This window comes from Monodon monoceros, unplaced genomic scaffold (assembly GCF_005190385.1).
Source record: "Monodon monoceros isolate NGI ecotype Baffin Bay Population unplaced genomic scaffold, NGI_Narwhal_1 Super_Scaffold_18, whole genome shotgun sequence".
Classification (NCBI taxonomy): domain Eukaryota; kingdom Metazoa; phylum Chordata; class Mammalia; order Artiodactyla; family Monodontidae; genus Monodon; species Monodon monoceros.
In genome coordinates, this window is record NW_021703774.1 from 105,940,863 (window position 1) to 105,957,567 (window position 16,705).

The window sequence follows — 16,705 nt, forward strand, 5'->3', positions numbered from 1 at the left end:
ACCTTTCTTAAAGGGTGATGTGGGCAGCTTATCTCTGCTTCCACTACTGCTGCTCTATCTAACTTATTCACTCATTCAAATTTATTCACTCATTCATTCAACATATATTTATTTTCTTCTATATTCCAGGCAATGTATTAGACATAGGGGATTCAGTATGAGACAGGACATCATCCTGGCTTTACAAAGCATACAAACTGATAAACTTAAAGTCATGTCTTCCTAAATGGTGAAGGATGAGACACAGTGAGCTAAAGTAATTTAATCCAAGTCACACCGTCAAAGGAATATATCCTTAGCTTATGGATTTTGTTTGAAAATAGGAGTGAAATGGTCCATAGATTAGCTATTTGGAAACCGTGATGTATTTACAAATTAACAGAAAGTTTTATTCATTCTCGTCAAGTCATAAAATTACCCCCAAATGAAAAGGTCTGAAGAAACATTGTGGGTGATAAATAAATAAATGGACAATATCCTCCTTTTGACAGTACACTTTCTTTTTCACGTATAGGACAGTTCTTTAAGTTTTCTTTTTTTCATCCTGCTCTCTAAGTGTTATTGGTCTTGGCCTTTTCCTTTTCTCAATGTACATCCTTTCTTTGGTGACTCATTTACTCTCTTTACTACTTGCTGGTGATTCTCAAATATCTTTTTGCTCTAGACCTGCTTACACAATTGTATAGTGTCTCGTATTGTCTCATATTTATCATTTCTAAAAAGGAATTCCTCTTTCTTACCCAGATATGTTATACACGAAAGTTTCTTTCCACTTTTCTACATCTTCCTCTTATCTGTCTAGACTGACAGCCATCTGTATCATTCTCTTCTTGGACAGAAGCATGGGAACTTGAGGTAGAGAAATAAATGCTAGTTATGAACACACATTTTCCCATGGTGTGCTTGAAGTGATTTTCTCATGTCTGGCTGACCTTCTGTTTCTCCTACCCTCCAAGATTGTACTAGATTGAACCATGAAAAATTACCATTCTTAAGGTTAAAAAAATAGTCAAATATCAGCAGTTACATATAGTATAACTAACTACTACCTTTGTTGTGGTAAGATGACTTATAAAATTCTCTTATTTTTAAACAAAGAGTAAACACAGTAGTACTAATGCAAACATCGAAGTTAATATGTTTCTAAGATAAAACAGAACTAAATCCTAGGGAATTAGCTTTATATATTATATTTTCAAGTGAATTTGAGGAGGTTGGGGGTCTGAAATTCTTTATCCTATAAATACAGTTGTTTCTACATTGAAAAGAAAATTTGAAATAATATAGAGTAGTTTTAAACTACAGTTGAAGGCACAGTGATTTTTTAAAGATAATTGTCAAGTCTAAGAACTTCATGTAAAGTTTTTTAAACATTTTAGCTTCAACTAGGTAATATCCTAATTTTATATCAGTCTTCAGTGAATAAGTAGGATGTGGTTACTTTAAAAAATAGAACCTGAGTATTTTAGAGTTTTTACTGACTTTTGGGAAAAAATAGTATTTCTTTTCAATTCTAAGAAGTGATTTATTATACATAAGGCTTTTTGAGTTTCCACTTTAGCTAACAAAATCTTTAAATAGACTATTATATATTCCATTTTGCAAAAAGTGAACGTTTTCATTTATCGTAGAGTTATCTAGCTCTTGACACATAGCATGGCATGTTCTAGCTAAAAGCTTTTTTTTTTTTAATGTGTGTTAGACATGGAATCAGTGTTTTGAAACTTCTTTTAATGAAAATTCTTGATCAAAAAGTATAAATTGCTGATAATTCTTATAAGCTGAGGCTATGGCTTCAGTGACTGCTTTGTAATTTCCCTTAAATACCCAACAGAAATGGTTTGAGTTTTGTGGGCCATAAAATCTCTGTCCCAACTACTCAGCTCTGCCTTCATAGGGTGAAAGCAGCCATAGGCAATAGGTAAACAAAAGGTCATGGCTGTGTTCCAGCAAATCTTTATTTCCAAAAAACATGCAGCCAGCCCCTGGGGTCATGGTTTGCTGACTCCTACTTTGATATTCTATAGTGATTTATCCCACAGAAATTTTTGTTATCTGCTTTATATTTTAGTTATTAATTGACTAGTATAGTGTCTTATACATGATAAATAATTAAGAACTAATGAAATAAGAATGAAATTTTATGCATTTCATCTTTGGGAAAATGTACATCATTCTAATACTACTTAGAATATTTCTGCAGAAGTGTCTAACTTAACAACAGAGGTTAAAAAACTGAAGAAAAGTATTGGGAGGAATCAGTCTTAATAAAACATCAAATCAAGCCAAGAATAAAACTGAGTCATTGTGATGGTTTTAAAATATGTCTGCAAATTCTTTGATGTTCCCCCTTCCAAAAGATAGTCTTATTTCACTCTCAGTGTGGAGTGGACTTCATGACTCGCTTCTAATGAATAGGCTATGGCAGAATTAGCTGTGTGTGACTAGGTCATAATAGACATTGCAGCTTCTTCCTTGCTCACTCTCTCTCTTGGATTATTCACCGGGGGGGGGGGGGCGGGAACCTACTGCCATGAAGTCAGGCCATACAGAGGCCTACATAGCGAGAAACTGAGGCCTCCAGCTAACAGCCTTCTTGGAAATGGATTCCCTAGTCTCAGTCAAGACTTCAGATGACTGCAGCTTATGTCATATCTTGACTACAACCTCATGAAAAACTCTGAGCCAGAACTCAGAAAAATTCTGAGATAAGCACTAGTGAATTCTTGACTGACAGAAACTGTGAGATAAGTATTTATTGTTTTAAGCCACTGACTTTGGGGTAATCTGTTCTGCAGTAATAGATAACTAATACAATAATATAAAAGATTTCAACATTTGTTTTGAAATGAATTGAAAGGAACAGAAATGGAGGCCGTCCGTATTTTTCTTCTGAGGATCCATAGATTAAAAATATGAATAAATTATGCCCATTTCCACATACCCATAATTTGCATTTGAGCACTTTAAAATTGAACAAATAACTTTCTGCCCTTGACTCTCATTGGCATATGTGGCACTTAAGGTTTCATGGGTAAAAATTAGAACAAGTCATAGCGCCATAATCTGTCCTTTTAAACAGTGTTTCTTCAATAAGGAAGAGAAGGTTATAGGGCACCTTTGCCTAATACGTGTCTCTCTGCTGTGAGTTCTGTAACTCACAAAGCATTCCCAGCGCAAGGAATCTGCCTAGAGACAACTGGCTAGGACATAGACCTTGGGAGCATGTAAAACCTGCCAATATCTCCTCTCTGATACAGATGTGTTGAATTAGTCTGTTTTCTTTTAAAAACAAAGCAAAACTCATTTTATGAAATAGAGCAAAAAAAATTAAGTTTTGAATATAATTTCCTTCTATTTAGAAGAGTATTTTTCTATTGTAGATGAGTTTCTTTTATTTGGCAGATAGAACAAAAATTAGATTCTAAATAAAATAATTTTCAAACTATGTCCTCAAGCAATTATTGTGCCTCCTCCTTTTTGCTGTCAAACTTCTTAAAAGAATAAACTACACAGTTGTTTTCCACTTTCTCCTCACTTGTATTCTCTTTGGCAAAATTACATACAAACACACAAAAGGTACTGAAATTGTTCTTAAAGGTCACCGCCAACCTTCTAATTGCCAAATCTTATGACTGTCTCAATATTCATCCTTCTCAACCCTTCCACATAACACTGATGTCTTGCTATCTGAAACTTTTCCCTTCTTAAACTTTCCTTGCACATTCCTGATTCTCCTCTCTCCCTTTTGTTTTTCCTTCTATCTCTTGCTTCCAAAGAATTTTCATTAAAATTCTCTCCTGTTTTTCTTCTGTTATTACTGTATGTACTGCATCATTCTTATGATTTCAGGAATTGATTTTTCTATGGACCCACAAATTAATATTTCAGGATAGACTCTCTGATTGTCCCATGAGCCATAGTGTCAATTAAGAGCCATAATTGTCCCATGGCTTAATTCATCATCTCTCCTCTGACACTGGCTTCTCCCCTGAGCTACTGTTTCTTTGAGTCATGATACCATTGTCATAAGAGTCATTACACTTAAACTAGACTATTACAATAGCTTCTAACTGTTTACACCATTTTGTATCTTTCTCCCATTTCCACACATTGAACACAGTGTTGTTAAATTACTGTCCATTCAGTACAGATACGATTACATTCCTCCTTTACTCAAACCGACAATGATTCTTCAACAAACACAAATTTTTCTTCAAACACCACAAATACAAATACACTTGGCAGTCAAAGCCCTCAATAGTATATCACCATATCTATCCCAGCCTCTTTCCTACACATATCCTGTTTGCCAGACAATCTGGATTTGCTTTATGTTTGACATATGTTTCATCATTTGCTACCTCCCATTTTCTGTTCAGATCATTCCCTCTACGTTGAATACACTTTCACCATTTATCTTGTCAACAGTAGGCCGTACCTCAAATATTGTGTTCTCTGTAAAGCTTTTCCTTATGTTCTCAACCAGACATAATCTCTGCTGCCTTTGCATTATATAGGATTTTATTTTTCTTCTCTTAACTTACAGAAAATATGCTTTTCCTCATCCAACTTACTAGATTATGAACGCCTTATTATATTTCACTCATCTTTGTAACCTCTACCACTCTTAGCACAGAGCTTGTTACATGAACACATAAATATGTGTTTAATTTTATTTTCTTCAGATCATTTTGCACTTATTGAATAAGTTGATTTGCAATCGAAACCAGAGGTTGGTTCAGTGCACTTTATACCATCTTCATTTATAAAAAGATTTCTGTGAGACTAACTTTTGAATAAGCCAATTGAGATAGATTACAAAGTTCTTCAATTTTATGTCAACACATAGTTTAATTTAATGTATTTTTAGGAGAATATTAACAGCTATAACAAATAAAACTAAAAATTTTTGTAGGCTTAACTTGATAAGAAGTTGTTTTTGCTCATGTTAATAGTCCAGTGTGGGTATTACCAGGTAGCTCTTTCTGACAAAGTGACTGAGATGCCCGGCTTCCTTTTTTCTTATGGCTCCACCATCTCCTAGGGCCTTTAGTACATAGGTTAGAAGAAAGTGAAGGAAAATCACCTGTTTTTCAGGCAAACAAGTACCAGATTTCATCAATTCTAAAATGCAAGTTGCATCAGTCACATTAGGCTAAGTTTTGCTGCAGAAAGAAATACCCTCAAAATATCAGTGGCTTATGACAACAAGTTTGCTTGTTACTTGCACTCTGTCCGCTGTTGGTTGGCTGTGACTCTATCCATCTCTTCTGCATTCTGACACCTAGGCTTCAGGAGCAGCTCCTATCTGGGACATGGCTGACCTCAGGGTAGAAGGAAAAAAAGAAACTGGCTTAAAAAAAAAAAAGTGGCACATATCACTACCACACACACTCACTTTTATTTGGTCAAAGTAAGTTACATAGAGAAGCCAGATGTCAACAAGATGGAGGATTATATTTTTGCCATTGACACTGCAAGCCACATGGCCAAGGCTGACATCAGAAATGTAGGGATGTGTACTCTTTCAACAGAAAGGAGCAGTGAATATTTTTAACAATAATACAATTTTTTTCCATTTTAGTATTTGTAAAATTAGGATGTTTCTTATAATCAGTGGTGAATTAAATTACTTGGAAGAATCTTTTTCTCTTTAGAGATACAAAAGTAATAGTGCATCTTACAATCAATAACATCCTAGGAAATTTGAGAGGCCTCAACTCTAAATGTGTTCATCTGATTCACCTGTTAATTTCCAGATGTGTGGATAGTTTTCAGATTAAACAGTAATATAGATTTAAAGAGTAAGTAGATATAAAGCCTGTGTAGCTCAGATTCTTTACTACTGATCTAAACCTGTTTTAGAGTGCTTATTTTCAGTTCTGTAGTAGGAATAGCTATAAAAACATTAGAAAAAAATGAGTGAGAGAATTTTCAAAGAGGAGAAAACAGAGAAATAATTAATGTACTAGAGTAGAGAGCTTAGAAATATGCCATGTATAAAATGTTATAAGAATGGCACCACAGATTTTTTTGGATTTGACACCGAAAGCAAAGACAATAAAAGCAAAAATAAACAAGTGGAACTACATCAAACTCGAAAGCTTCTGCATAGCAAAGGAAATCATTAACAAAATGAAGAGGCAACCTAGTGAATGGAAGAAAATGTTTGCAAATCATATATCTGATAAGGAGCTAATATCCAAAATATATAAAGAACTCATACAGGGCTTCCCTGGTGGCACAGTGGTTGAGAATCTGCCTGCTAATGCAGGGGACACGGTTTCGAACCCTGGTCTGGGAGGATCCCACATGCCGCGGAGCAACTAGGCCCGTGAGCCACAACTACTGAGCCTGCGCGTCTGGAACCTGTGCTCCGCAACAAGAGAGGCCACGATAGTGAGAGGCCCGTGCACCGCGATGAAGAGTAGCCCCCACTTGCCACAACTAGAGGAAGCCCACGCACAGAAACGAAGACCCAATGCAGCCAAAATAAATTAATTAATTAATAAACTCCTACCCCCAACATCTTCTTTAAAAAAAAAAACGACCAAAAAAAAGCTCATTAGAATACAGCAATAATTGACAGAATCTATAGAAAACACACTGGGCTACTTGAAGGGGTAGTATAACATTATAAAAAAGAAAAAAACTCATACAACTGAATAGCAAAAAACAAGCAATTTGATTTAAAAATGAGCAGAGGGTCTGAATAGGTATTTCTCCAAATGTGATGTACGGATGGCCAACAGGCAAAGGAAAAGATGCTCAACATCAATAATCATCAGGGAAATGCAAATCAAAACCACAGTGAGATATCACCTCACACTTGCTAGGATGGCTGTTATAAAAGATAAGAAATAACAAATGTTGGCAAGAATGTGGAGAAAAGGGAACCCTCGTGCACAGTTGGTGAGAATGTAAACTGGTGCAGCCACTGTGGAAAACAATATGGAGGTTCCTCAAAAAATTAAAAATAGAACTACCATATGATTCCACTTCTAGGTATTTATCTGAAGAAAACAAAAGCATGAATTTGAAAATATATATGCACCCCCATGTTCACTGAAGCATTGTTTACAATAACCAAGATATGGAAACAACCTTTTTAAGTTTCCATCGATGGATGAATGGGTAAAGAAGATGTGGTTTATGCGTACAATGGAACACTACTCAACCATAAAAAGGGTACATCTTGCCATTTGTGGTAACATGGATGAGCCTTGAGGACATTATGCTAAGTGAAATAAGTCAAAGACAAATACCATACCATCTCACATATATGTGGAATCTAAAAAAAATATTTTTTAAACCAAGCTCATAGATACAGAGAATAGATTGATGGTTGCCAGAGGCAGGGGCTGAGGGGTGGGCAAAATAGGTGAAGGGAGTCAAAAGGTACAAATTTCCAGTTATAAAATAAGTAAGCCACGGGGATGTAATGTACAGCATAGAAGCTATAGTTAATAATACTGTATTGCCTATCTGAAAGTCGCCAAGAGAGTCAATCTTAAATGTTCTCATCACAAGAAAAAAATTCTGTAACTGTGTATGGTGATGAGGGATATTAACTAGACTTACTGTGGTGATCATTTCACAATATATACAAATATTGAATCATTATGCTGTACACCTAAAGCTAATATATTGTTGTGTGTCATTTATAGCTCGATATTTTTTTTTAAAAGATTGACACCACAAATTAATGGGAAAAGTAAATTTTAGTATGTATAGTATTTGGAAAACTGGGTCACTATGTGGAAAAAATTTAGTTGGATCTCTATCTCACCCCTGGTGAAAAAGATGGACTCCAGATGGATTAAAGACCTACCTTAAAAAGTTAACTCTAGGGCTTCCCTGGTGGCTCAGTGGTTGAGAGTCCGCCTGCCGATGCAGGGGACACGGGTTCGTGTCCCGGTCCGGGAAGATCCCACATGCCGCCGAGTGGCTGGGCCCGTGAGCCATGGCCGCTGAACCTGCGTGTCCGGAGCCTGTGCTCTGCAACGGAAGAGGCCACAACAGTGAGAGGCCCGCGTACCACAAAAAAAAAAAAAAAAAAAGTTAACACTAATAGAAAAGAATGCCTATTACCTAATGACGTAAAGGTAGAGGAAGACTTCTTAAACAAGATCCAGAAAATACAAGTCATAAGGCAAAAAATGGTTGGATGTGGCTACGTCAAAATTAAGGATTTCTATCAATGAAGGATGTCAAAATAATCTCACAGGTGATGAATCACAAGAAGGAATTTATAACATCTAAAACCAGCAAGGAGTTTATACCTTGAATGAATAAGAATTCCAGAAAATTATCACAAAAAAATATAGGCAACCTCAGGAACAAAATTTGGACAAAAGATATGGATAGAAATTGCACAAAAATTGCATTCTTTTTGTAGTAGGTCTTTGAAATCTAGTGTGCCTTTTACATTTAAGTACATGTCAATTTGGACTAGCCACATTTCAAGTGTTCAATAGCCACTTACACTCATCTACCTTAGAAAGCTTCTTAACTCATCTGCCTCATCTGTTAAAGGGGAATCATGATAATACTACCAAATACAGTTGTTGTGAGGATTAAATCAGACACACAGGAAGTATTTAACGTATGTTAATGTATACATAGTCACCAGATAGAATGATAGATAGATATGGATGAGGATATAGATATTGGGTTGGCCAAAAAGTTCGTTTGGGTTTTTCTGTAAGATCTTACGTAAGAGCAGGAAAAACACGAACAAACTTTTTGGCCAACCCAATTTTTGTGGATAAAATCATGCCCCATACATTAACTTCAGGTAGCTTCAACACAGCAAACCATTTTTTCATGATTCAGGTACCTTCTATATGCTAATATGTAATATTATCTAATCTAAATAGTGTCTTTGCTTGGTAGCTATTGCAAAAGAAAATGTTTCATACATTTTTAAATAAAAGTAGAAAATAACTTCATAATTGAAGACAGTCAGGGAGAAGGATTATACTCTCGTTGTAAAGCTTGTTCTGCGTTACCATTTTTGCTTTCTACACTGCTTGAAGTAGAATCCATAGAGACAAAGGTAGAGGCACCCTGAGCGTTGTTCATTCTGAAACAGTGGTACTGATTGCCTTCTTTCACTTCTTCTGCGAAATTCATTCTTTACTTCAAGCTATTTTCTCCACCTAGAACTCTCTTCCTCCTTTCTGCGTTCGGCTGGCTGGCCTCTTTTTATTCTTCAGCTTTCAGTTTAAATGTCAGGTCTCAGATTTACCCTGACCATCTTTCCTAAAATAGGTCTTGTCTTTTATTCCCCACCTCAGCATCACAGTTTCCTTTGTGAACCTGTATCATAATTTATAAATGTTCACTTTCTAATTTAGTTGTTCTTGTTTCTGTTACAAGACTTTTTGCCTCATCAGGGCAGGGCCTAGATCTCCTTTTGCTTCCTAATGAAATCTCAGCAAGCAGCATAGTGCATGGCACAAAGTAGGCACCAAATATTTTTGAATGAATTAACGAGTGGGTATGTGCTATTCCCTCATGTGTTGAGGAGCTTTCAAAGAAGGAAGTCACAGAAATGATTTCTTAAGCTAGTGTATCCACATCAAGAATCTACAAAAACAGCAGGAGTTTTTATGACATCCACTGGACTGTAAGTTCTACAAGGATAGGGACTATGTTTGAATTTGAAACTCAGTGCCTCCCAGCAGCCAGCCTATCACATATTAGACATTCATATATATTTGTTGATTAACTGAATAATTCTGATGTGAAGTCTTAGGCCGGATGCCTATACCAGGAGGAATTTTACTCTAAGATAAAATTTAGGATGAGTTAGAAAGAAACATCATGTTTATAGGTGATTTAAAACCAGGATGCTATAATAGTAATACAATATATGTGTATTTTCTGTTATATTTTTTCCTAAAAGGGACCTGTCGGTTCACCTGGAGAAGTTGGAATGACTGGAAGCACTGGTGAAAAGGTAATTTCTTTCATTGTTTTGTTTAATAGTAAGGATTCTAAGCTAAACTCAAAGGAGAGACAGTCATATGATATTTTATGAATTAGAAATTAGAAATTACTCATAACTTAATATGCATTACCTGTACTGAATCTCTTAAATATATTGAAATATAGCTGATAGCATGTATGTTTCTAATTTTTAAAAGGCAGAGTACTCTTTTGGCTATAATGATGTGCTCTGAAGAGAAAAGATGAAATTGATGGTCTAGGCTTATGACTAGAAAATATTTAAATCTACTTATGAGAACAAGCTCCTAAAGGAAACAGTTTTGAAAGTGAAGAATAAGTTATCACTTTCCCTAATCCAAGTTTCAGTCACAAACTCTTTATATCCTCTTGGAATTCAGTATGAAGTTTTTCAAAGATCTTTTTGGCTATTGTGATGGAAACTGTAATTTGCTTAAGAATTTCCTAGAAATCATTATCTTGGGAGTGATTTTCCATATTGAATTTCAAATCTAGGAAAGTCTTTTTTTAAAAAAAAATAAGTAATTCTTTATTTGAAACCAGCAAGGGCATTTTCTTGATTTTTTTTAATAGAATCTTATAATGAGCTAGTAGGTAATAAACCAAAAACTTCAAGTCTTTGACTGAAACCTGACTTGCTGACTATAAAGCAGAAGCATGATAGTCTAATATGCAAGGCTACTGTTTGTGAATAATTAAGTAGAGCCAGGATTAGAAGTAAATTAGATAATATTCCAGTTATTTCCATCTGAAATTTTTAATTTAAGTCAAACTCAACATATTGGCTTGGCCCAAAGTTTCCTTCAGTTTTTAAGTAAAAAATAAAAGACACATTTTTCATTTTCACCAAGAACTTCATTGAACAACGTATTCACTGTTTTGTTCCACTACCTTCTCCCATTTTTCTGGCAACTTCATAATTCCATCTTCCCAAAACTTTTTATCTTTTTTGAGCAAAGAACTGTTCCAGGTGCCTTTTACAGTCTTCCAGGGAAGGTGCAATGTCTGGTGAATATGGCGGATGAATCAGAACTTCCCAGCCAAGTTGTAACAGTTTTTATTTCTTGTCATCAGAGAAACGTGTGGTCTTGCGTTATCCTGATGGAATATAATGAGTTTTCTGTTGACTAATTTCAGACACTTTTTATCCAGTGCTGCTTTCAGTTGGTCTAACTGGGAGCAGTACTTGTTGGAATTAATCGTTTGGTTTTCTGGAAGGAGCTCATAATAGAGGACTCCCTTCCAATCTCACCATATGTACAGCGTCAACTTCTTTGGATGAGACTGGCCTTTGGTGTGGTTGGTGGTGGTTCATTTCACTTGCCCCACCATCTCTTCCGTTCCACATTATTGTACAGTTTCCACTTTTCATCGCCCATCACAATTTGTTTTAAAAACGGAACATTTTTATTATGTTTTACTAGAGAATCACATGCAGAAATATGGCCAAGAAGGTTTTTTGTGCTTAAATTATGTGAAACCCAAACATCAAAGCAATTAGTATAACGAAGCTGGTGGAAATGATTTTCAACGCTTGATTTGGATATTGTGCTATAACGTTGATTGTTCTCAATTAATGTCTTGATTTGATTGCTATCAACTTCAACTGGACTACCCAACTGTGGAGCATCGTCCAGCAAGAAACCTCTAGCACAAAACTTTGCAAACCACTTTTGAGACGTTTGATCAGTCACAGCACCTTCTCCATACACTGCACAAATCATGTTTTTGCATTTCAGTTGCGTTTTTACCTTTCTTGAAAGAATAAAGCATAATATGCAGAAAAATGTTGCTTTTTTCTTCCATCTTCAGTATTAAGATGGCTACACAAAAATTCACCAATTTTGATAATATTTTTAAATGCACGCTGATATGACAGCTCTCATAATACAATCTAACAAAATTGTTTCGAAAGAAGTTAAAGACAACTAAGTGCTACTAGAGCCATCTTACAGAAAAAAACAAACCTTTTGGCCAACCCAGTATTTAAAATTCATCATTTTTTTCCCACATCCAAACTGGTCTCTTCACAATTATCTCATTTCTATTAGTATGCCTTATACCTATCTCTATTCTTCCAGTCTTCCAGAATAGATAGAGTGCACCCATCTTTGCATTTTCCTTTTCCTCCATCCTCTATGCCTAATCTTTTAGCAGGTCTTAGAGTTTTTTCTTTACAATTTGTCCTTTCTAATAGTCGATCCAAAGCTACCGCCTCAGATGTACTCTTATTAGTTTATCTTAAATTTACCCTCTATCATATTTACGCTACCCTTTCCCTATCTTTTAATCCAGCCTACATACTATAAGCAGAAGACTAATTCTGATGGGTCATGATAAAGCATTTTGAAGAACCTTCATTAGCCTCCCTATTGTTGAAGTCTGTTAAACGGCTCTACTTTGCTATCAAGATACTATGTGATTTTGACTTAATCAGTTCATCCAACAAATTTTCTAATATTCTCCAGTATAAACCTTTCTTGCTCCCCATCTCATATTTCATACTTGTCCCTATTCTTATTCTTACTGTTTTCTTGGTTTAGAGTATCCTCTCCCCTTCCCTCTATTTATTCAAAGCCAAACTACACTACTCAATTAAATTCCTATCTCCTCTGTAAAGTCTTTCCAGATTATTCTAATCCTTCCTGATTTCTTCCCTTCCTGGGCTTAGAAATAAGTACCACATGATTTAAAATTTCACTGTCCTTTAATTGATTCATCTTTGTTAATGTCATGTTTTCAATTACTTGAGGGTAGAGTCTAAGTCAAATATCTGTTATATCTCTCCAACTCTCACTTAGTACATTAAAAGTGATTGATATATACTTGTTGTTTTTTTATTAACAATACAACAAATATAAAATGACATCAGTTCAAAAAATTTAGATGGTTTTGTACTTTTTTCATTCTGGTTTAGTTACTTCTGTATTAGGTTAAATTTTCTACACTAACATGTTGAAAAGTCTTGGAATTTTAACATAAATCAGTTTAGACCTTTAATCTGCTGTGGCATGTGTGATTATCATGATTATGCTTAATTGTGATGGACAGATTACAGAAATAAAATTTTGTTCAATGGTTATACACTTAATTTTTACAATATGCTTTCATACTTTTACAGTTCTTATATTTCATATGTCTCAAAATTATAAGAATTTCTACTTGCAAAACTAGAATACGATGCATGCTCAATTTTAAATGTTGATTATTCATAATTTCTGATTGCATCATTTTAATAAGACTTTTTAGTATTTTATCTCTTAAAAAGTATCTTGAGGATTTTTATTAAAAGTCTAGCAACTTTAAAAAGGCAAAATTTGTAAATTTAAAAATTACTGAAAATTAGGATGAGTTTCCTGTCTAGGCTTAGCTCATTCATGACTAATTAACATGCCTCAATGTTTTTCTTTTGTCTTTGTTTTAAAAGGGAGAACGTGGAAATCCAGGGCCACTAGGTCCCCAGGGGGAAAAGGGTGTTACGGTAAGAGCTCAGTGATTTGAAAGATATGTGTCCAAAGAACATAATAAAGTTAAGGCATTCCAGAGGTGGAATTGCCTTGAATGAAGTTTAAGGAAGTGAAAAATGCTATTTTGTAGTAAATTTCCATTCGAATTTTCTTCTTCTCTAAACAGTTTACCATTCAGAATGCTGATTGGCACTGAAAAGCATGCAAATCACATGGCTAGGTCTAATGAGCCTATAGTTTTAAGAGAAGAATTAAACCATCCTAAGTTAGCTTAAGTGGATGAAGAAGAAAATTCAATTAGGATTCTACTTTTTTTTTTTATAGCTTATAGTTTATATGGCACATATCATCATTGCCACTTTTCCATGAGTTTGTGGTCACATTGTAATTATTTGATATGTGGAAGAGCAGAATGCAGAATTCATCTTACATTCTTTTATCTTTAAGATAGTACTAGCTGATAAATTTTATATCTAGATAGCAGTTTTTTCATTTCTTAAAGTTTCTAAATGTGATAGAAATGAACAATTATTTTCTATTAAAGAATCTTGCTTTCAGAAAATATCTTGTGATGGATCTGGTGTACCTAATGCTGTCTACAAATTCATTGTACATAAATTTTTGCTCAGTTTTAACTTCTGTATTATGAGTAGAGCACTGTAAGATTATTTTTTTACCTATCTCCAATTGCTGTCAACAAGGAAGTTTAATATACCCATAAGGCTAATTAATTTCACGAATTATTGACTCCTAAGGCATTCTCCGAATCATTTGAATATGGTTAAACCACAAAGGGTGTGTTCCTTCTGAAATTTGACAGGCTAAAGTATTTGTACACATTCACATTTCTTTTATTTTTTAACATCTTAATTGGAGTATAATTGCTTTACAATGGTGTGTTAGTTTCTGATTTATAACAAAGTGAATCAGCTATACATATACATATATCCCCATATGCCCTCCCTCTTGTGTCTCCCTCCCAGATTCCCTATCCCACCCCTCTAGGTGGACACAAAGCACCGAGCTGATCTCCCTGTGCTATGCGGCTGCTTCCCACTAGCTAGCTATTTTACATTTGGTGGTATATATAAATCTATGCCACTCTCTCACTTAGTCCCAGCTTACCCTTCCCCCCCCCCCCCCCGTGTCCTCAAGTACATTCTTTACATCTGCATCTTTATTCCTGTCCTGCCCCTAGGTTCTTCAGAACCATTTTTTTTTTTAAGATTCCATATATATGTGTTAGCGTATGGTTTGTGATTTTTTTCTTTTTGACATACTTCACTCTGTATGACAGACTCTAGGTCCATCCACCTCACTGCAAATAACTCAATTTCATTTCTTTTTATGGCTGAGTGATATTCCATTATATATATGTGCCACATGTTCTTTATCCATTCATCTGTCGATGGACACTTAGGTTGCTTCCATGTCCTGGTTATTGTAAATAGTGCAGCAGTGAACATTGTGGTACATGACTCTGTTTGAATTATGGTTTTCTCAGGGTATATGCGCAGTAGAGGGATTGCTGGGTCGTATGGTAGTTCTATTTGTAGTTTTTTAAGGAACCTCCATACTGTTCTCCATAGTGGCTGTACCAATTTACATTCCCACCAACAGTGCAAGAGGGTTCCCTTTTCTCCACACCCTCTCCAGCATTTATTGTTTCTAGATTTTTTGATGATGGCCATTCTGACCTGTGTGAGGTGATAGCTCATTGTAGTTTTGATTTGCGTTTCTCTAATGATTAGTGATGTTGAGCATCTTTTCATGTGCCGCTTGGCCATCTGTATGTCTTCTTTGGAGAAATGTCTGTTTAGGTCTTCTGCCCATTTTTGTATTGGGTTGTTTGTTTTTTGGATATTGAGCTGCATGTGCTGCTTATAAATTTTGGAGATTAATCCTTTGTCAGTTGCTTCATTTGCAAATATTTTCTCCTATTCTGAGGGTTGTCTTTTCGTCTTCCTTTTCTGTGCAAAAGCTTTGAAGTTTCATTAGGTCCTATTTGTTTATTTTTGTTCTTATTTCCATTTCTCTAGGAGGTGGGTCAGAAAGGATCTTGCTGTGATTTATGTCATAGAGTGTTCTGCCTATGTTTTCCTCTAACAGTTTTATAGTGTCTGGCCTTACATTTAGGTCTTTAATCCATTTTGAGTTTATTTTTATGTATGGTGTTAGGGAATGTTCTAATTTCATTCTTTTCCATGTAGCTGTCCAGTTTTCCCAGCACCATTAATTGAAGAGGCTGTCTTTTCTCTATTGTATATTCTTGCCTCCTTTATCAAAAATAAGGTGATCATATGTGTGTGGGTTTACCTCTGGGCTTTCTATCCTGTTCCAGTGATCTATATTTTCGTTTTTGTGCCAGTACCATACTGTCTTGATTACTGTAGCTTTGTAGTATACTCAGAAGTCCGGGAGCCTGATTCCTCCAGCTCCATTTTTCTTTCTCAAGATTCCTTTGGCTATTCGGGGTCTTTTGTGTTTCCATACAAATTGTGAAATTTTTTGTTCTGGTTCTGTAAAAAATGCCATTGGTAGTTTGATAGGCATTGCACTGAATCTGTAGACTGCTTTGGGTAGTATAGTCATTTTCACAATGCTGATTCTTCCAATCCAAGAACATGGTATATCTCTCCGTCAGTTTGTATCATCTTTAATTTTTTTCATCAGGGTCTTATAGTTTTCTGCATGCAGGTCTTTTGTCTCCTTAGGTAGGTTTATTCCTAGGTATTTTATTCTTTTTGTTGCAAGGGTAAATGGGAGTGTTTCCTTATTTTCTCTTTCAGATTTTTCATCATTAGTGTATAGGAATGCCAGAGATTTCTGTGCATTAATTTTGTATCCTGCAACTTTACCAAATGCATTGATTAGCTCTAGTAGTTTTCTGGTAGCATCTTTAGGATTCTCTATGTATAGTTTCATGTCATCTGCAAACAGTGACAGCTCAACTTCTTCTTTTCTGATTTGGATTCCTTTTATTTCTTTTTCTTCTCTGATTGCTAAGGCTAAGACTTCCAAAACTATGTTGAATAATAGTGGTGAGAGTGGACACCCTTGTCTTTTTCCTGATCTTAGAGGAAATGGTTTCAGTTTTTCACCACTGAGAATGATGCTGGCTGTGGGTTTGTCATATATGGCCTTTATTATGTTGAGGTAAGTTCCCTCTGTGCCTACTCTCTGGAGGGTTTTTACCATAAATGGGTGTTGAATTTTTTTGAAAGCTTTTTCTGCATCTATTGAGATGATCTTATGTTTTTTCT

The 16,705-nt window shown here is 35.2% G+C and overlaps 1 protein-coding gene across 7 annotated transcripts in view; it reads left to right on the plus strand.

The window, feature by feature from the left end:
• Positions 1–16,705, plus strand: part of COL24A1 (collagen type XXIV alpha 1 chain) — a 425,611-nt gene that overhangs the window by 247,308 nt on the left and 161,598 nt on the right. For 6 of the 7 annotated variants that reach the window (XM_029227745.1, XM_029227744.1, XM_029227743.1 and 3 more), the window contains 2 exons: positions 9,914–9,967; positions 13,403–13,456. In XM_029227745.1, coding sequence (XP_029083578.1) covers positions 9,914–9,967; positions 13,403–13,456 — 108 coding nt within the window. The remainder of the gene's footprint in view (positions 1–9,913; positions 9,968–13,402; positions 13,457–16,705) is intronic. The other variant, XM_029227748.1, reaches the window with a different exon arrangement.